The 20,850-nt window shown below is 50.6% G+C and overlaps 1 protein-coding gene across 2 annotated transcripts; it reads left to right on the forward strand.

Moving 5' to 3' along the window:
* Positions 1-1,413: 1,413 nt before the first annotated feature.
* On the forward strand, positions 1,414-18,166 carry MINAR1 (membrane integral NOTCH2 associated receptor 1). Of its 2 annotated transcripts, XM_054168893.1 has the most exons (4): positions 1,414-1,562; positions 8,322-10,665; positions 12,113-12,367; positions 17,691-18,166. In XM_054168893.1, the coding sequence occupies exons 2-4, from the start codon at positions 8,368-8,370 to the stop codon at positions 17,886-17,888; spliced, it is 2,751 nt and encodes a 916-aa protein (XP_054024868.1). In that variant the 5' UTR covers positions 1,414-1,562; positions 8,322-8,367; the 3' UTR covers positions 17,889-18,166. The 2 variants fall into 2 exon arrangements, with proteins under 2 accessions (XP_054024868.1, XP_054024869.1); XM_054168894.1 differs by lacking the exon at positions 17,691-18,166 and having other exon boundaries at positions 12,073-12,258.
* Positions 18,167-20,850: the final 2,684 nt, after the last annotated feature.

The following is a 20,850-nucleotide window of genomic DNA, read 5'->3' on the forward strand; positions in this document are numbered from 1 at the left end:
AGTATAGGGCTGAAATCATCCAGCCGTGCAATCTCAAGTAAATGGCTACTCATTGTGTAAAGCAGTCTGACAATAGCGTGGAAAATGGGGCTCAAGGACACTGCCTCTTTCAACGCTGTTAATCGTGGTAAGAGCAAATGCAGTATAAACACATTCTTCTCCCATTTGCAAAGATGTATGTTAATTTCCCCCCCCTTTTTCCTTAGCTGCTGTGTGCATTAAGTGTATTTACAGATAAGATGCGTACACTGACTCACATACAGCACTCTTCAGAGCCTGTGGAAGGGTTTGGACATCAGTGGGTTTCAAACAACCCATCCCTCCTAACCCCTTGTTTCTCCCAGGAGAGCAGGGAGGTCTGTTCTCAAGGCTCTCAGAGTAAGTAAAGCACAGAGTTTTAAGCCAGTTTGTCCATAGGGGTCTGATGGCCATGACGTGTTTGTGCACACAACCCTTTGAATTGGTCCAGCTAGGGAGGAGAAGCTGATAGTCCACTTCCCAAACTGTACCAATGAGATGAGGAATCAAGCCTTTGACATCTTACTGCTTTATTCACCCAGCAACACCTCTATTCAAAACTCTTTGCAATATTTTCTGGGTGGTGAGGTGAGCTGACCATGAGCAAAGAAAGAAGCAATGCCCAGGCTAGCAGTGAGCACACCTTGGTGCCACACGAGCATCTCGGACCGCCCAAGGTGGGGACCCCCCCCACTGTGCAGCCCATGCAGCACCTTATGCCATCAGCCTACCACACCCCATCCCCACAAGGATTACAGCCTGCCTAAAGGGAGGTGGGGTACCACTAGCCAGGTTCTTGGGCAGTGGTGCAGCAGGAGGCCTGGGCACTGGACTAGCAGGGGCGGGCACTGGGGTGTGGTGTTCCCAGGCAGGAAGCTTCTGTTCACGCTGGGCACCCCTGTTCCTTGCACGCCTTTGCACCAAACTACGGGTATCACCCTCTGCCCGGATTTGGGGTGGAAACAGCGGGGCTGCCAGTGCAGCGGGAATCGGACCCCACTGCCCACCCCAGCAGCGCCTGGGGCCGGGGGAGAGCTCTGGGGATCGGTGCCACCGGGACGTCGCGCCGGGCTCGGTCCCCCCGGCAGCTCGCGGGGCTGCGAGAGCAGGCAGGGCTGGCACTAATAGCGATAATAATGACGATAACCCTTATAATTTAAAGCAGCCGAAGCGCGGATCGCCTCCCTCCCGCTGCGCAGGGTCCCTGTGGGCTGCGAGCCCCGCGGGCCGGCCGCTGCCGCATCGGCCGGGGCAGCCCCTTCCCGCAGCTGCGGGAGCTGGGGGGCGGCGCAGGGAGGCTCGGCCTGTGCAGCCCCCTCCCTCCCTCCTTCCTCTCTCTCTCCTCCTTCCCTCCTCTCTCCTCCCCTCCCATGCCAACCTGCTGCCGCCTTTGTCGGCGCAACCCGGCGCTATGGCATCCTGCTGGGGCTTCAGGCTCGGGCTCATTCTCCTCTTCCTCCTCCTGGCTGGGAAGCGGCTGCTGCAGCGGCAGAGCCAGCCGTGACGGCCGCGCTCCCCGGGTAAGAGGCAGGCGGAGCCCCCAGGTGAGCGCCAGGGGTGAGGAGGGGGCACAAACGTGCAAAAGGGGTGGGCTGGCAGAAAGGGGCGCCGAGAACCAGCGCCCTCCGCTCCCCAGCCCCCAGGGATGCTCTAGGGATCGGAGGTTCCGAGAAGGGGGCTTCAGCACCGGGTCCCTCTGCCCTGGGTTGGAGGCAGGTGAAGTAAGTGCAGGTAAAAGACACCCCAGCCCTTGCGGTCCCCGCCGGGCGCCCCACGGTCCAATATCTTTGCCAGGCTCTCCGTTAAAGGAGGTGGGGGGACGACAACTTAAAAAAAAAATCTTGAACTCCATCTATGACTTTAGTAGCTCCACTTCAATCCTGCACAGCTGGATCTGCTCGTAGGCAGCTGGAGGGGAAGCAAGTGGCTGACCCTGGCCTGGACCCTAGGGCCCCTTAACGCCAAGCAGAGAGCCTGGAGGAATGGGAAGCACCAAGAACGGGCACTAGAGAAACAGACCCACGAGCGTACGGAAGCTGCTCTGTTGCAGAGTCAGGTCCGGGGTGGCAGAAGGGGTTGTAGGTTTGCCGTGCAAAACATCCAGGTTGTCACAGACGGATTAAATTGCCCACGTTTGACTCTGTTAGACCTTTCTCTCTGTGCGTGTCTGTCTGTCTGTCAGTATTTGCAGTGGCGTCTCCTTGTGCAAACGGGTTTTTGTTTTGGGGGGTGAGGGAGGAATGTGACTTGGATGTGCTGTGATAACATATTGAGAGGACAGCATTTGTGTGTGTTTGCTTGGGCCAATAGTTGGCAACGGCTAACCACGAGCATATGATGCAGTAATAATTCAAGTAATTTTATCGCACGGTTCCAGAATGGTTGTTTTCACTTTTCCGGACCATACAGATGCCTTAACCTGGATTGCATAACTGAGCAATGCAAATAATCGGTCTCATGTTATTGTGCAAGAAAAATCAATGGCAAACCTTGTGTGACTCGAGCCCAGTACGCTGCCTTTACCCACAAGTTCTCCCTTCGTTTGTGCACAGGGAGCCTTTAAAAACTGCTGAATTCCGGGGCGGGGGCTGAGGATGAAGTGTTGTGCACCGTCGTTTTACAACAGAGCTTGCCCCTGTTAAGGAGCTCGCTTTGTAAAGCGTGGCTTTCCAAAGCTGCTTCACGCAAGCTAACAGCCAGAAAACAGCAACTTCTGCGGGTGCTCGTCGCCCCCCTCGGACCCCCCCGGTGAAGCGCAGATGAGTGAGCGGTGGGATGCCCGGGAGAGTGTAAAGCGTGCGGCGTTCCGGTGCGGAACGGCGGCGGCGAGCTGCTGGAGAAGAGAGATGGGCGCACAAGCCCTGTGAGCGCCCAGGCTGCAGGCGTTTGGCCCCTTTGGCTCCGGAGGAGTGCATACAAATCACAGCGGCAAGGCAGGAAGCAGCACACAGTTGCTGCCTGCCCCGGGTGCCCGAGCCCCCACCCCACTTCATACAGCCGAGGGAACCGTCCGGAGGAGACTGCCCGTGTCAGACTGTCGGGAGGACTTTTCAATGAAAGGTGGAGAGATGCGATTGCCGTTGCGCGGGCAGGGCTCCAAAACGTGCTTTTTTAGTTGCTTTTTAATGAGCAGCAGAAGGCAGGGGAGGAGGAGGGAGGCTAAAGGTGTGCAGAACTGGGCATTGTTTCCCCGAGTGCCAGCTCCCGTGTGTGTGTGTGAGTGGCAGAAGCCAGACAGAGCTCCAGGTGCCCCTTTTGTCGGTCAAATTTCTTGCTGTTTTGACAGAAAAATGGATTTGTGAGCATGGGAGCAAATTAAAACCGAATTCCATCTGGATGTGTTACGTGTTTCAGGCGAGGTGTGCGTTGCCTTCCTTGGTTTATAGCGTCTGGCGTTGAGATGACAGGCTGGAAGATTTATGAGCTCAAGTTAATAGTAAAGCAACATATCACAGGCTCTGTATTAATGTTCTGCTGCCCTCAAGTAGCTGGCTCTTTCTGGGGGAATTTATGCAAGGCTCTCTTGCTCCGTTGCCGCTGTATGGGTGTGATGGGGGTGCCCCTGTTCAGTCAGCGTGGGGGAAGCAAAACAAGGAGGCTGCTGCCTTTCAGCTGGAGAGGGGAAATGATGGCTCCAGCAACCATGTCTCCGTATGAACTGCACCTGCTGTGGGTGTTGGGAGCAGAAAGAATGGGGAAGGAAATGAAGGAGGAAATAACAGGGGAAGAGAAGGTGGTCTGTTTGCTGGTGGCCACAAGTCAGGCTCATGCAAAGCACCTTGCCAACTAGCAGCTGCCCAGGGAAGTCGAGTGGTGGGACTCTCTCTTCCATCCTGTGTTGGGATTTATCTGCCCTTAGTATGCTGCCCTTAGCCCGTGCAGTGGGGCTGGAGGAGCCCCAGGGGAAAGCAGGCAGGGCAGCTGTGGGGGGAGCAGTACTGGTTTCCTGTGGATGTTGAATTTATAGGGTAGTGGGGAGGTGAGAAGCCTTACCCACCCCAGCACTGATTTGGGAGCTGGAGTGGAAGGAAAGTGCAGTCTGTTTGTCGTTTTTGTTGGTTTTTTTTCCCTTTTCCTGTGGGAAAGCCAGCTACATGAAAGAGCACACAGGTTCCCCTGGTCTGGAGGACCACAGGAGGAGAGGTCTTACGGATGTTTGGTCCCTAAAGACACCAGAAAACAGAATGGCATATTCCTCTGTGCAGCAGAAAGCCCCACTAGGAATGGGGGCTTCAATTGTGATATCCTGGTCTTCCTACCCAAAGGCTGAGCTAAGTGGGATAAGGGTAAGATCAGAGCTTAGTTCTGCTCCTGGTGCAGGGCAAGAAGACATTGATTTGTGGTAAGCCTGGAGCTCATCTGTGTGCAAGGAGAGTCGGACCCCATCGGCTGGCCGTGCAATACGATGCCCTACTGGGATGCAATTGTGCTACTGGAGCAGGGGATGTTGAATGTGGAAGCTGAGCCAAAGTGACCATCCCGGCAGTAATGTAACAAACTCATTAAAGATGAAATGTTAAGTGGTTCCTCTGGTCAGAGACTGTCTTGCTGAAGATGAGTAAGTCAGGTCTTGTCCCTGTGCCTGGTTAGCTTCATGTTTCTGGAGAACAAAGTCAGTTTGGGGGTGGCTTGGGGGGGGGGGGGATGTGGCTGCTGCTAGTGACACAAGGATGTTGGTGGAATTGAGGCCATCCAAGGAGGGTGTGCTGCTGCTCTTGCTGTGGGTGCTTTCATTTGCTTCGCTGCTTTTGACTGATTCATGACCCTGTTCCTCTTTTTAAAGACCTTTCCGTGGTTATTTCAGAGCTTTACGTTTATGTGCTGTGTCCAGGTCTATTCTGGTCCTGCTTTGAGAGATAGTGAATGAACGTGGACATAACAGCCGAGATGGTGCACAGCCAAGTGCTTGGCACCTGGGATGTGGCAGCTCTTAGGGTGGCTTGCCAAGAGGCACCTGTCTCAGTCATAGGCTGTTAGGAGGCTTGACAAGAGACGGAGGAGCTTAATGTGCCACTGGAAACCTTGGCGCTGGATTTTCACGTCCCTGACCCAGGACACAAGATTTCAAGGTGCTTGTATTTTGTCCTTATGGAGTAGTACATCCTATTCTTCACAGCCTGAATCTGTTGTGTGCTTCACTAGCAACATTTCTGACGCTCTGACACGGGGGAGCTCCCATTTCTATGCCCAGGCTGAAGCCCAAAGGTACCTTTTGCACTTGCGGTGTGCTCACACCAGAAGGCTGTTTGTGAACAGCCAGGAGGTGAAGAGGAAATGATTCCAGTTTCTAGCTGGCTTACTTTTCCTCAAGGCCTACACCTGATTTTGCAACCTGCCTTTTCAATTTTCACCTGCTGCAACTGATCTCCAGTTGAGCAAATTGGCCAAATTCCCACCTTGGCAGGCTCAGCTCTCTTCTGGTCACCCTCATCTTGCAGCCTGTGTCACCTCCCTGTCCTCTCACTGCTTGACAGGTGATTGCCACCTCCCAGGCTTTGGTCTGGGAGCAGAGTCCCAGGCTGAGCTAAACCAGGTCTAGCAGAACTCCTCTGCTTGAGAGCTGTGCCTCAGGGCTACTGCCTTATTGTTTGGGTATGGATTGGAGTCACCAGACCTTCTCGGTGATAAATAAAAGCAGCGTGAGATCTAGGGGTGTACAGGGCTCCCACTCATCCTGTCAGCACTCAGCACCTTTGAAAATGAGGCTGCACCTAAGTCATACTGGGTTGAGGGAGTTCAGGAACCTGAACAAGTTAAAACCTCTGACGGGAATGGTATGCTAAGAGCAGCTCAGAACACACCAAAAAGGTGAAAGAAGCTGCACCTAAGATGTCCTCACTGGCATGAGAGAGTGAAACCAGAAAGGCAGGGGGACAAAATGGGTTGACAGTTTTCACCAATGTGTTATTGCAAAGTGGCCACTGGAGTGCTTCAGCAGGAGTGTGAGTGTGGAGAAAGCAGGACGCTGCCAGCCTGCTGCGCAGCATATATCAGGCTGTGAAAATGCACATCCAGGTGAGGGGGTTGCAAGAAGCTGTGAAGTTACAAATGGGAGGAGATAGCTGCTCTTGCTGGTATTCAGCCTGGAGGTGACAAAAAGCCATATTTCCACTCTTGCCCCAAATGACAGATTTGGAACATGCAGAAAATTGCCTTGCAGAGCCAGTCCCCTGGCAGAGTGTCTGAGCCCCCACCTGTGAAGTTTACTCTGGGAGTGCTTGGTGGGAGGTGGCAGGGGACCTTTTTTTGGTCTAATGGTGACATGCCAGAGGAATCCCAAGGCAGGCTGTTACAAAGGCTGTGCCTCTGAGCACTCACTCTTTGTGAAGAGTCTCCTCCAGCATTTCTTCCTGGAGCCGAGTGCTGAGCAATGCAACACTTTTTTTTTTGCTCTCTTGTCAGCTGGCAGAAGAGTTTTGCTGTTATGCATAATACAGGAGCTTTAAAAGCAAACATACATGTGGTGGAGGTGTTGGAAAATCCCTGTGGCCGTTGGTTTCTGAGAGTGCTGTTTACAGGCACGGAAAGATTCACATTGCTGCTGCTCAACTTCTGATCACAGGCAGCAGAAAGATGCTACTTAAATAAACAGCCAAGAGACTCTATTGCACATTCTCATGGGTGACCTGGTGGGTTGAGTTTCTCCCTTTGGGAGGTGCTGCTGTGGTGTCTGCTACAAAAGCTGGCGTGTGCTGGCTTCTGACACTAGTGGTGATCACCGGTGTGTCATGTCAGGGCAAGATGAAAGGCTACAAGAGAGGGAACAGGAGCCCTCTATTCTTGGAGCAGTGCTCAGGAGCCCTGAGGTTTTTGCCTGGAAGGTGACTTTTGAGGTGAGAAATCAGAACCCTTGCAAACCTGACCTTTGTGCCCTGCCATTGGGGTGGATATTCTGCACCCCGCACAGATGAAGAGACAAGTTCCAGGGGTCATTTAAGGGTGGGAGCGAGTGAAGGAAGATGTCATATCCTTTGGGGGAAGGGGAAAATATTGTTGTCATTCCTCTCAGTAAGAATAACAAAGTGACCAAGCATAGGAATTGGCAGACTGCATCATCCCGTGCTCTGTCTCTCCTGGTAGCCAGCAGCAGAGACACCAGCAAGGATATTTACAGTAGGCAGATGAAAAATAATCTGCCCCCCCCCAGCATTCTTTCTTAATTCATAATAGCTAGAGGGTGATTTCACCTCTGGAAGGTCAGGGGGTTGTTTGCCAGCGTTAGCTGTGCTTCTCCAGCTATTCTTGTTATCTACATCACTGTCCAGCCTTTGCTACCCACCTCTGCCCTATCATTTCAGGCTGGTGAATGGAGCTGCACTCCCTGGGTTGCTCTGGGAACACAGCGCTGAAGAGGATGTTCTCTGTCCTTGATATTTCTCAGTCCTCAAATCCACCCTGATTGGCAGGCAGCCTCCAGCATCTGCTGGATTGGTTTCAAGCCTCAGTGGGAAATTTTTGTTGTTGTTGCTGTTTGGTTTTGTTGTTTAACTCTTTCTGCTCTTTTCTCAATGTTGTACTCTATAGGCTCACCAAGATTTCTTTTTTTGCATGGGTCCAGGCAGCTTTTTCACTCCTGAATCAGGCTTAGGTACCCAGAGGAGATCATCAGAGGAGAGGAGAAAACAATGTTTTAAAATGAGCAAAATGGTAACGATCTGCTCAGATAACTTTTAAAGCCACATCAGAAGTTTATTGTCAGAAAAGCTTCCTGAGAGCCATTTGCAGTCAGATATGAAGGCAGCTGGGGTTGTCATGGTGTGCTGGATCATGGCTGGTTAGGCTGGGGCTGGAGTTCTTGCCATTTTGATATGTCTGCACCTTCTGCCTCTCACAGGTTGGTCAGGAATTCTGTGAAAGTCCTGCAGCAAGCAGGCTGGGGTTGTATATCTCCCTCTAGTTCTGCCCCTCTAAAGCTTCTGCTGTTATTCACCTGGGGAGGTGGTGGAGTCACCACCCCTGGAGGTGTTCAAGAGGGGATTGGACATGGCACTTGGTGCCATGGTTTATTCATGAGGTCTGTGGTGACAGGTTGGACTTGATGATCTTTGAGGTCTCTTCCAGCCTTGGTGACTGTGTGATTTTGTAAATGAGCCTCCTTGAAATCCTGATTCCATTTAAGCATTGATTTCACTGATGCTAGGATTACAGCCTGGAGGTGGGAAGCGTGAGGCTGGGTTATACAAACAAGCCCACAGCTGCGTGGCTGGAGAGTCAGGTCCCATCTGTGGCTGAATCACAAGGTCCTGAATATTACCTGAGGGTGACTGACAATCTTCTTTGTTTGCTGTTGTGTGTTGCTGTAGAAGCGGAAGACGGTTTCCAGGCTAAACAGCAAAACACGCCTAGGCCATGGAGTCCAACCAGGAATCCTCACTCTTCCTGGTGAAGATCTTGGAGGAGCTGGACACAAAGCAGAACACTGTCTCTTACCAGGACCTCTGCAAGTCCCTGTGTGCAAGGTTTGATTTATCCCAGCTGGCCAAGCTCAGAAGCGTGCTGTTTTACACCGCTTGCCTGGATCCGAATTTCCCGGCGACTTTGTTCAAAGACAAAATGAGATGCACTGTAAACAATCAGCAATCAAAGAAAATCATGGTTGCAGCAGATATAGTAACAATATTCAACCTCATACAGATGAACGGGGGAGTGGCCAAGGAGAAGCTCCCAGTTGCAAGGCAGAAAGTGAAGAAGAAAGAGTCCTTTGAGTCCTGCAGGTCCGACACGGAAATCTGCAACGTGGCAGACTGCGTGCCCAACTGCGAGCTGAACGACCAGGACTTCAACAGGGGCTTTCCAGTCAGGAGGGCTTCAAAATGCAGAAAGATGGACTGCAAAGACTGCCAACAGTTTGTCCCTTCCTCAGAACCCAACTTTTTGCTGGGTGTGAATAAGGAGATGAAGGGCCGGGCTGCCTCGCTGGACAGGCTGCAGGCGCTGGCGTCCTACTCCATCGCCACGTCTCCGCCGTGCGAGATGCAGAGCACCTACTTCCCCATGAACATTGAAAACGAATCCATTTCAGACCAGGACTCCTTGCCTATAAGTGCAGGCATAAAAGAAACTTTCATTGCAAACGATGAACCCTTTGTGATGCAGTCATGTGTCCAGAAAAGGAATATATTCAAAGAAGATTTTCATAATCTGATTACAATATCTCCCCACCTAATACCCTCCAACAAAAAGCCAGAAGATGGACACAGAGAGCCTCAGAACAGGAAAGAAAGCTCTAAGCAGGCTTTCTTCAACCACAGCTTTGAAATGCCATACAGCAGTCAGTACTTGAATCCAGTGTATTCTCCTATACCAGACAAAAGGCGAGTGAAGCACGAAAGTTTAGATGATCTTCAGGCTTCCACGTATTTTGGCCCAACTACTGTTCTTGGGCCCCAGGACACCAAAAAGTGGACTGGGAAGCCAACCAAGCAGACTGCCTGGCCAGCAAAGAGCTGGAGTTTAAATACAGAGGAGGTGCCTGACTTTGAACGGTCGTTTTTCAACAGGAAGCAGTCCGAGGAGAAGCCGCGGTACCAGCCTTCCAACAGCCCCGCTCCGAGCTTCCCTTCGGCTGACAGGCACCAGTCCTACCTAAATGCAAAGGAGCAGCAACCGATGATGCAGGCAAACTACGCTGTGAAACCCAACGGGCACAAAGCCAAGGAAATCCCTTCCATCCTGGAGGTGGAGAAGCATGAGCCCCTCAAGAAATTCAAGGACAAAAGCATTAACTGCACTTCCGTTCAGATCCTGAGCATCGACAGGACCACGAGCGTCGGGACCCAAACGGAGCAGCAAGTCCTGGAGCACAAGAAGTGCAAGGATCTGTGTGGAGCTGGCCAAGGCAAGTACGGAGAGAGGCACTCCCTGAAGCAGTCGGATGACGACTCTGAAATTGTGAGCGACGACATCAGTGACATCTTCCGCTTTCTGGATGACATGAGCATCAGCGGCTCCACGGGAGTGATGCAGTCCTCCTGCTACAACAGCACCGGGTCCTTGTCCCAGGTGCACAAATCGGACTGCGAGAGCTCACCCGAGCACAACTTGACCAAGCTCTCCAACGGGAACGCCTGCAGCAAGCTGGAGAAAGGGGCCCGGGCGGAGATGGGCGGCGCAGATGATGAGCTGAAAACGAGCGTCTGCAAACTGGTTTTGAGGATCGGAGAGATAGAGAAGAAGCTGGAATCTCTCAGCGGCGTTCGGGAAGAGATCTCCCAAGTCCTGGGAAAACTGAGCAAGCTGGACCAAAAGATCCAGCAGCCGGAGAAGGTCAGCGTGCAGATAGACCTCAATTCCCTGACGAGCGACGCTGCGTCCGACGAGAGCAACTCCCCTCAGATCTTTCAGTGCCACAACGCTCCCCACGCGGGCAAGCTGGAGAACAATCCAGAATGGTGCTGTTCGGATGCCAGCGGAAGTAACAGCGAGAGCCTTCGAGTAAAAGCCTTAAAAAAAAGTTTGTTTACTAGGCGATCATCGAGGTCGTTAACGGAGGAAAACAGCGCCACCGAGTCCAAAATCGCCAGCATTTCCAACTCGCCCCGAGACTGGAGAGCTATCACTTACACCAACCAAGCTGGCATCACGGAAGAGGAGATGAAAGAAAGGGATGGAGGAGAAAATAAGGACTGGCACAGGAAATCTAAAGAGGTAATTCCAACTCGAACTCGCATAATAATAAGTACTTAAACATAATCTGGTGACGGATGCCTTCCTGAGTCGTCACAAGCCTGGGGCTATGGCAGCGCTTCTTGCCCTGCCGTTTAGTGCTTGTCTTTATTGTTGTCGTAATGGAGGGGGTTTGCACCTATAGGTTCTCGCTTGGCAGCTGCAGTGTGGTCAAGCTGTGGCTCAGAAGCTTTGTTCTTTTGCACGGGGAGGTGGGGGGGGGGTACGGTGTGGCTGCCATCTCTGGAGGGCGATGGTGTTTGTCATCAGTGGTGAGACGTGGAGGCTGGGTAATGAACTTGGGGAGAAGGGTGCGGGGGAAATGGAAATTCTCCAGCGGCTGTTGCAGAAGGGATATTTCGAAACTGCATTGTGATGGCTTTTCTCAGGGAAGCATGTGTGTGGTTAACAGCCAGCAAAACAGATTCAGGGATTCAAATCCCTCAAGAAAAGAAGCCTTGTATGTGCTCCGTGCGATGCTAGCCGCAGCTGTGGTCTCTGTATCTGACTTTTCATGGCCATTTAAATGAGCCTTAAGCTTCCCATTGTGGAACTGCAGCATCACCGTGGTCTTGTTTTGATAGGTCAGAAAAACTCCACCCAAGCCTCTCAACAGCTGCCCACTGACACCTTCACAGACTGCAAAGCTACTGTGGCTGGCCTTGTGCTGGACTCTGGTTGCTCTCCGTTGCATTTGGGTGGTGTGGGAAATTGCTTCTGTTTCATAGACAGTGGAGCAGGTTGGGGGTCCTTGAGCTCCCTTGTTGATTGGCACCACATGGCAGACATCCTGTGCCTCTTTGTGGTGGCAAAGACAGTCTGAGAAAGAAGTTTGATGGAAGTGCTGTTGGGTGAACAAGAAAACATAAACCATGGGTTATTAGTAGGTTGCAGAGGAGGAAGTAAGCCCAGACCTTGGCTCTCCTATGTATTGATCTGCCCAGGATGAATTGCTGACTTTGAAAGTCCCTTCCTCGCCCCTGCAGCAGGCAGTGGCTGGATGATGGTGCTGTGTCATGGCATGCTCCCTGGAGGCTTCTCCCAAGGCTTTTTCATGTTACAATTTGATCTCTAACCAGGAATCTAGAAGCCTGCACGAGCCTCCTGGCTGTTCCTGATCAGCCAGGCATTTCTGCATGTCAGGGCCATGTCCAGAACAGCTTTATAAACTATCTGTAAGCAGGACAGGCTCTGAATTTCCACTGCTGCATCAGCTTTGTGCTTATCTTATGGTGGACGTGGAGCTGTGTCTCTTGGAGCGGGCTGTGAGCAGAAGATGGGCATATGGATTAAAGTCAACTAAAGCCTTTGTCATAGCTGCTGCCTTTCTTTATGATATGGTGCTTCTGGAAGGAATATCTCTGTCCTTTGTGTTTAACCCCCTCATAGTCCTGTTTCTTCTCTCAAATTCTTTTGAACCCTATTGCAGGCAGACAGGCAATACGAAATCCCGCAGCCACATAGACTCTCTAAACAGCCAAAGGATGCTTTCTTGATTGAACAAGTCTTTAGTCCTCATCCCTACCCTGCATCCCTCAAGTCACACATGAAAAGCAACCCGCTCTACACCGACATGAGGCTGACGGAGCTGGCTGAAGTGAAACGTGCCCAACCATCGTGGACCATAGAGGAATACACAAGGAATTCGGGGGATAAAGGCAAGATTGCAGCACTGGATCTACAAGTAAGTCCCACCTGATTAATTTGGATGGTTTAATTGTGAGTGGATGTTGCCAGAATGTGTGTTTTAAAGGGATTTGGTTAGCTCGGGAAGGAGCTATGCAGTGCTGAGCCTCTAATCTTGCTGATCCCTACCCATCCTGGCCAGCAACAAAGTGGAACAGGGAGGTGTCATTGCTGAATGGTGATCCTTGACAGCTTGGTGCTCCCAGCTTGCTTTGCAGTGGGGAGATGTCTGCTAAGTCATTGTGGTGTTAGTAGCTCTAAAGAAGAGCTGAGGGATAAATGGGTGTGGAGATGAACTGATCCCTAACGGTAGCAAGACAGAGTCCTTGATCTGTCTGGATAATTCACAGAGGATGTGAGTGTTAGGGCTTTTTGTTTCATTTTGCTAGGAACACAAGACATAAAATACTTGGAGATGATGTTCAGGCCCGTGACTGTTTGTGAAGCACATCCTCATTGCAGCTTTGAAGTGGCTGTTGGAAACCAGAGTCATGTGAGGATCAGATCAGCTAATGGTGTGTCTTGTCTGCATGTTAGTGTGCAGCCTCTTCTTCTGCAAGAAGCAGAGCAGCTTGCTGAGGCAAATTCACAGTTTGAATTTAAATGTTCCCAAAGTGTGGTGTACTTGAAACCAAAGTCCTTGACACATCATGGACTGCTCAGCCTCAGGACTGACTGCCCATGTTGGGTACCCTGTGGTGGGCATGTGTGTGCATGCTCCAGAGCAGAGCAAGCTGCCTCAACCAGGACAGGCTTGGCAGCAGTTGGGGCACATTAACCTACAGGTCAGGGCTTATCAGCACTGTGCTGGCATGGCTCTGTGATCAGCAGTCTGTGTGGTGCAGCCATGCTCAAGCAGGGAGCCTGCTTGTCTCCAGAGCTTGTCTGCCAGAGAGGATGACGTGCAAGGGGCTGAGACTTCCTGCTCCACATCAGCTCTTGATGGCTCAGCACCGAGGTACCTCACACAGCTCCAAACCCATCAGTCTAAGCCCTAGGAGAGCATCAGGATACTGTAAGAATCATAGAATTGTTTCAGCTGGAAAAGACCCCTAAGATCACCAAGTCCAACTGTCAGGCTAAGACCACCAAGTCTCAGGACCCATGCTGTGCCTCCAGACCCTGTGTTGGAGGGCAGGTTTGGAGTTGCAACAGTCACCCACACAGTGACACTTCAGCTCCTATGAGTGTTTGTGCAGGAGTCTGTGCACAATGAATTCACCTCCTTGCTCTGCTCATGAAAGCAGAATCAAAGAAAACCTCTGCCTGGAAGGGACCTCAAAGATCATCCAGTCCAACTTCCCTGTCCTCACCAGCCCTTGCTCCTTGTTGTGGCTAGAGTGGACTCGGTGTGAAAAACAAATAGCCCAGGGATCAGGCTGCATCTTGCCTCGGCTGCTTGCTCCTTTTTGGGTCTTAAAAGCTTTAGAGGGATTCCTAAATTCCTACCCCTGGCACTGCAGGCTACATGCTACAGCAAGACTGGGCTGAAAGAGTTCCTCTGCAACAGGCAGTTGCGAAGCATCCCTTACCTGCTGCACAGAGGCAACAAGGGAGCTGACATTTGGGAGCAAAGCTCTCCTGGGAGAAGTATTCTCCATCTGCTCCTTGCAGGGCTGTTTTGTTCCCTGTAAGCAGCTCTGCCTGACTGTGAGCAAACCACAGAAACCAGCTTATTGCCATCATTTACCTTTAGGATGAGGGTGATAAAACTTTACTGGTTTGATTCTGTCCCTCCACAAGGACTGCCAGAATTGCAGCTACTCTGCAAAGCCCATGTCTAGACTTCATAATAGAGCTTACTGACACACTTAAAACATAGACACAGACTGATGAGTGGTTTTGTTGGGTCCCCTCCACCCCCAGTGATTAGGTTTATTAGAACTGAAAGTAAATACATTATGCTTTAATGAACATTCCTGCATCTGGCAATGAAATGGGGAAGGGAGCTGATTAACAGTAATGGGCCTTTTTAATAATGCATCTTCCTTCTGAAGCAGTTAAAAGGTCAATACCAAGCCAGGAAGGGCCAAACCTGTAATTTTCCTTCAAGCAGAGACTGGCTGTCTTGGAGGGTTTTCTACTTTTTGTTTGTTTAAAATGCCTTCTGGAACCTGACAACCCAGGTCTGCTGGGGCTTTCTGCAGGAAAAGCAACTGCAAAGCTGCTCAGGCCAAAGCTTGTCCCAGGTGGAAGCTCTGTGTCTGGATGATCCACTGGGATGAGGCATTGTCAGGCTATTTACTGATGCCTTTAGAGATGAGGATGCTGATCTTTTTTCCTTTGCTTCAGAAGGCTGGAGTAGGTCATTTAGAGCCCAAATGGTATAATCACAGGCTCTGCTAATGGTCTCTTCTTTCAGCATGCTAATACTATCCTAGAGATCTCCATTAAATACTCATAAAACCCTTGCTCAGTTTAAGTTGTTTATTTCTGGGGGGGTTGCCCAGAGAAGGGCAACAAGGCTGGTGAGAGGCCTCAAGCACAAGCCCTGCGAGGAGAGGCTGAGGGAGCTGGGATTGTTTAGCCTGGAGAAGAGGAGGCTCAGGAGAGACCTTCTTGCTCTCTACAACTACCTGAAGGGAGGTTGTAGCCAGGAGGTGGTTGATCTCTTCTCCCAGTCAACCTCACCAGAACAAGAGGACACAGTCTCAAGCTGCACCAGGGGGAGTTTAGGCTCAAGGTGAGGAGCAAGTTCTTCCCAGAGAGAGTTGTTAGCCATTGGAATGTGCTGCCGAGGGAGGTGGTGGAGTCACCATCCCTGGAGGTGTTCAAGAGGGGCTGGAGTTCTTGCCATTTTGATATGTCTGCACCTTCTGCCTCTCACAAGTTGGTCAGGAATTCCATGAAAGTCCTGTAGCAAGCAGGCTGGGGTTGTATATCTGCCACCAGTTCTGCCCCTCTAAAGCTTCTGCTGTTTATTCACTTGGGGAGGTGGTGGAGTCACCATCCCTGGAGGTGTTCAAGAGGGGATTGGACGTGGCACTTGGTGCCATGGTTTGGTCATGAGGTCTGTGGTGACAGGTTGGACTTGATGATTTTTGAGGTCTCTTCCAGCCCTGGTGATTCTGTATAAAAATCACTCCTCGCAGCTCTCCTGCCCGTAGAGCAAGCGCTGCCTTTAGGCAAAGCAAGGTTTCAGCCAGTGGCCACACACACAAAAAAATCTGAATTAACCAATTAAGGGCTTACCCAAATCCCTTTCAAATCAGCTGGAGTTTCTTTGTGCTGAGTCCAAGAGCTTTGGACCAGCAGCTCCGTTACGAGCCCAGAAGTGGTGCGTGTCAGGGGATTCTCACTGCACCGCGGCTGTGTGGAATCGTTTCTCATTTGACTTTTTGTTGTTGTTGTTGTTAAAAGAAATGGCCTTTTGGAGCCCCAGACACGAGAGGCAGCTTTGAGGAGAAGCTGTCATTTTTCAAAATGTTCTTTCTGCCTTATTCCTTTCTCTGCTGCTAAGTGCAATCTAATGCCTGCTGCTTGGGTTTCCCACTTTTGCCTCATTTTCCCTAACAGGTCTCTTCCAACCTGGTTTATTCTATGTATTCTATTCTATGTAAAGGAGGTGGGGGGGGGAGGGGAAGAAAAAAGAGCAGCAAGATGGGAATGCAAAGCTTGAAGAGCTGAAATTCTAAGGAAGAAATAAGGAAAGAAAAGAAAATGTTCAGTTGGAGACACTGATAAAGTTCCCTGGGTTGCCTGTAATTCTCTGACCAATTCAGGTTTCCTTCTACTTTCTTCTTTCTTTTTTGTTCTTGGGGTTGGTTTTTTTTTTTGTTACCTGTGGGCAAATAAAACCTTCAGCATACTCATCAAATCACCTCATGCTCTTTAAAATCACCTCTAACCCAGAGAGGCTCAGCCTCTGGCAATGAGGCAGACTGTTGCCTCCCATGGAAACAGAGGTTGTGCTGTTGGGGTTAAATGATCTGAGCTGTGGAGATGGCCCAGGGCAATGTGTGGTCCCAAATGTCCAGCTCCCCTTCTCCTCCTGTCCCTAAACCAGCCAGCATCATGCATCCAGGTGGTTTTTCAGAAGATGGAGCTGGAAGGAGGAGCTTGAAGCTGAGGATCACTTTGTTTTGGGTGACTTCATGGAAAGCCACTCACCGCCTCCCCCTCCATGAGGTTCTCAGCCTGTGGTTGTGTATTGCCACACTGCAGCCAAGGGCTGGTGTTCCCAGGCACGGCCATGCAGGAGGGGACCTACAAACTGCCTGTCCAGAGGGACTAGGTGCCACATGGGGCTGGACAACCCCACCCTGCAAGCAAGTTATGATAGCAGAGTTAGGCTTAGCTATACAAAATACAGTGCATGAGGAGAGGATGCCAAGAACCCTGGAGAGGATGTTAAGAACCCTTCCCATCAGCTGGGCTTTAATAATTTAAAGAGCAGGAAGACACTGCTAGGTGCTGGCATCTCTGCTGTCTAGCAGATTAAAGAGATTTTTATTTCCATGCCATCAAGATGACGAAGTTTCTGGCAAATCAGAGGTCCATGAGGGATTTTGCAGCAGAGTTTACTGTTGCAGGAGTTGGGGGTTGTTTTGCAGTATTTTGTTTCCTCTTTTGTCAGCCCTATGGAACTGGGACCAGGAGCTGAAGGGATGCAAAAAGCAGCTATAACACATTTTATCCTGGCAGCAGACTCAGGTGGGAGACCTTCAGGCACATCTGCCTTGGTTATTTATTTCATTAAACATAGAATGGCTTAGGCTGGAAGAGACCTTAGAGACCATCTAATCCAGCCTCCATGCCATGGGCAGGGATGCCTCTCAGCTAGACCAGGTTACTCAAGGCCCCATCCAACCTGGCCTTGAACATCTCCAGGGAAAGGGAATCCATAGCCTTTCTGGACAATCTGTTCCAGGGTCTTGCCACCCTCATAGTAAAGAATTTCTTTCCCAAGTTCCAACCTAAATCTATTCTCCTTCAAATTTAAATCCATTTCCCCTTGTCCTGTCTGTGGGCACTCTTGTAACAAGTCCCTCTGCAGCCTTCCTGGAGGATCCCTTCAATTTAAATCCATTTCCCCTTGTCCTGTCTGTGGGCACTCTTGTAACAAGCTCCTCTGCAGCCTTCCTGGAGGATCCCTTCAGCTGGTGGAAGGCAGCTCCAAGGTCCCCCCTGGAGTCTTCTCTTCTCCAGGCTGACCAACCCCAGCTCCCTCAGCCTGTCCTCATAGCAGAGGTGTTCCAGCCCCTGGATCATCTTTGTGGTCCTCCTCTGGGCTTGTTCCAACAGATCTCTGCCCCTCTTACTGCCAGATCCAAGACAATCAACAATTCTTTCTTTCTTTTTTATTCTTTTTAACTTTTCAGACCCAAGAATCTTTGAACCCCAACAACTTGGAGTACTGGATGGAAGACATTTACACTCCTGGCTACGATTCCTTATTAAAACGCAAGGAAGCCGAGTTCAGAAGAGCAAAGGTTTGCAAGATAGCTGCCCTGATAGCAGCAGCAGCTTGTACAGTTATCCTGGTGATTGTGGTGCCCATTTGTACCATGAAATCCTGAAGCCTGTGGCCAGAGCCCTGCCTCCCAGCTGCCTGCTCCTCAGAGAGCTCCTGCTGCGCTCTCGACGGCCGACGGCAAAACTGGGAAGGGATTTGCTGGGGAAGAACCTTCTGAAGATGGAGAATGCTACAAAATCCATAGGCAAAACACAAAGCAACTGCAGAAATGTTCTCTTTGGTTTTGGTCCTTCCTTTCTTTTTTTAAGCTCTTGTTTCCACTAGCAGACTGTGTGGCAGAATTCACAGGAGAACTCGGTTCAATTTTTAGGCATTTTCAGAAGTGCAATATTTCTCTCTCTGTGTGTCTCTCTTTCTCTCCCTCTCTCTGTGTGTCTCTCTTTCTCTCCCTCTGTCTCTCTCCGTCTCTCCCTCTGTCTCTCTCCGTCTCTCCCTCTGTGTCTCCGTCTCTCCCTCTGTCTCTCCGTCTCTCCCTCTGTCTCTCCGTCTCTCCCTCTGTCTCTCCGTCTCTCCCTCTGTCTCTCCGTCTCTCCCTCTGTCTCTCCGTCTCTCCCTCTGTCTCTCTCCCTCTCCCTCTGTGTCTCTCCCTCTCCCTCTGTCTCTCCGTCTCTCCCTCTGTCTCTCCGTCTCTCCCTCTGTCTCTCCCTCTCCCTCTGTCTCTCCCTCTCCCTCTGTCTCTCCCTCTCCCTGTCTCTGTGTCTCTCTTTCTCCCTCTGTCTCTCTGTCTCTCTCTCTCTCTCTCTGTCTCTCTCTCTCTCTGTCTCTCTGTCTCTCTCTGTCTCTGTCTCTCTCTCTCTCTCTTTCTCCTAAGGAAACAATATCATGTTTTACAGATATCAGAGACTGACGAGAACCCAGGAAGGTTGCCTGAGCCCCGCTGCATTTGACTGAGGTGTGGGTACCTGGAGGTAGCACTGTACAGAAGGGAATGTTCTACCTGCATTAGATCGGGGAGCTGGGAAAGCCTTCAAGCTCTCTGCAATGTAGAAAACCCCTGAATGTATTGTCTTTATTTCCTAGGATTGATGTATTTCATGATCATTGGATTGAAAGCAGGCTGGTGTAGCCGTGAACAGAGTTCATTCCTATGTTCAGATTAAAAAGGGCTCTTTGTATTTGGTCTTGCCCTAAGACCCGCTCTCATCACTGAGTACTGAGCTAAGTGCAATGTGCTGCAGACCAAAAAAAAGATTATGTTGGAAAGCAATCACCAGAGGTTTGAGTTGCTGCTGTTGAATAACATTTGCATAGAGCTGGCAAACTTGCCTTGCCAAAAAGGATATCCTTTACCTCTGCAGACAGTGGGATTGTCTCCCTTTCACTCCTGCCAGGAAGCAAAGCTGGCAAATCAAAGCAACGCTCTGCTAAAGTTCTTGGAAGTGTAATCTGAGCAGTTATGGCTTGATTTGGTTTGGGGTTTTGTTTTTTCCCTCCCTCCTCCCACAAAGTCCTTGTGCCTTTTTTTAGACTGTAGATTAAACAGAACTGTTTCATTTTGCTATTTTAAGCCCACGACATAAATCACTGCTTAATGGGTACTAATGGAGGTTCTTTTCCCACAAGCCTTCTATACAGCTCAGAGTGCTCCTCAAACAGCAGGGCTGGTGGTTACTGAGCACTTACATTAAGGGCCCAGTGCTTCAGCACGGGTGGAAACTTGCTGTTAATGCAATGCATTCAGCACAGGGAGATCTGCTTCCCTCTTGCTAATGTACTTCAGAATGATGGCTGACTCTACTGGACAGCAAACAGTCTGTATCCCATGGGGAATGTCCTTGCTAACGTACTTCAGAATGATGGTTGACTCTACTGGGCAGCAAACAGTCTGTATCCCATGGGAAATGTCCATCTGATGCCTTATCCCAGATGGAAACAGCAGGTTCAAAGGAATTCTCAAGCTATGGCAGAAATTGCCTGCCACGGTTAGTGATACCCAGACAGCATCACTATTCTGTCAGGTATAGGTGAAAAAAGGCTATTTTCAGGGAATAATGTGATCTTGCTCGTTCTCTGAAGGGAAGGAGATTCTTTTAGTGGATGTTCTCTGTGTAGGGTAACTTGGTTTCTTCAGCAGCAGCCTTCCTACACGATGACACAGCAGCCAGGAGAGCAGCGGCTGCACCTTCCCCCGGCTCTCCGGGGTGCGCCACGCTCCCTGCTCCTGGCTGCTTTAAAATAGGCAGTGAGGAGAGGCTGTGTGGGAGGCAAAGGCTTTGTTGTGACTCTGTGTGACAGTTCTTTCCTGCAGCTGGAGAGCTGTTTGTGTGCTGCTCATGTGCTGTGTTTCATTTAAGGGTAGTGATCTGTCAGGCAAACAAGCCCTGAGCAGCGTGTCTGGTGTCCCAGCAGCAAAGACAGGAGGAAGAGAAAACCTCTAGACCAAAATCTGTGCTTGCAACTGGCCAGAATCCTGATCCAAGCTTTGGCCCCTTCCTAACACCAAGATCTTTTCTCTTTCCTCCCAGATGCTGCAGGATGGAGTCACGGCAGGGAGGGAGCGGTTCACGCTGCCTATTTTAGGCTGCCTTTGGTTCTGGTCTGATTCAAACACCTGAGCTGAGGAGCCCAGAGTCTGTGTGTAGTAAATATAGAGAGGTAGGAAAAAAAATAACCCTCCAGGGATGATTTGGAGCTGCCAGCAAGGTATCTAATATTAGACCTGTGAATACACTCCGGAGGGCACAGCTCTGCAGTTTACCTTATGCACACTTTAGGTTGATTATATATGTTAAAGAAAAGCAGAATCTATTCCTGGCTCCAGGTACTGTCAGAAAGCTCTTTCACAGCCCTCCTTGGCAAGCACAAGGCACTGAGGTGGCACAGTGTCTGTCTCACATCTGCCCATGTTAGTGGTGATGAACTCCCCGGCGGGGCAGGGTGAGTGTGGGGCAGACAGCAGGCAGACCACCCAGCTCCGCCAACCCCCCTGCCCTGTGCTGGTATGAGCTGCTCCTGCTGCCCCTCAGCCCAACAGCAGCAGCATTTCCTTTGCTGCATCCCAGTGT

This window comes from Dryobates pubescens, chromosome 17 (assembly GCF_014839835.1).
Source record: "Dryobates pubescens isolate bDryPub1 chromosome 17, bDryPub1.pri, whole genome shotgun sequence".
In the NCBI taxonomy this organism is placed as follows: domain Eukaryota; kingdom Metazoa; phylum Chordata; class Aves; order Piciformes; family Picidae; genus Dryobates; species Dryobates pubescens.

Bases quoted from the DNA above. Each gene is read 5' to 3' on its own strand.
- MINAR1 (XM_054168893.1), top strand. From the start codon at position 8,368: ATGGAGTCCAACCAGGAATCCTCACTCTTCCTGGTGAAGATCTTGGAG. The intron at 10,666-12,112 runs GTAATTCCAACT...ACCCTATTGCAG, and splicing joins GGCACAGGAAATCTAAAGAG to GCAGACAGGCAATACGAAAT. The intron at 12,368-17,690 runs GTAAGTCCCACC...TTAACTTTTCAG, and splicing joins TTGCAGCACTGGATCTACAA to ACCCAAGAATCTTTGAACCC.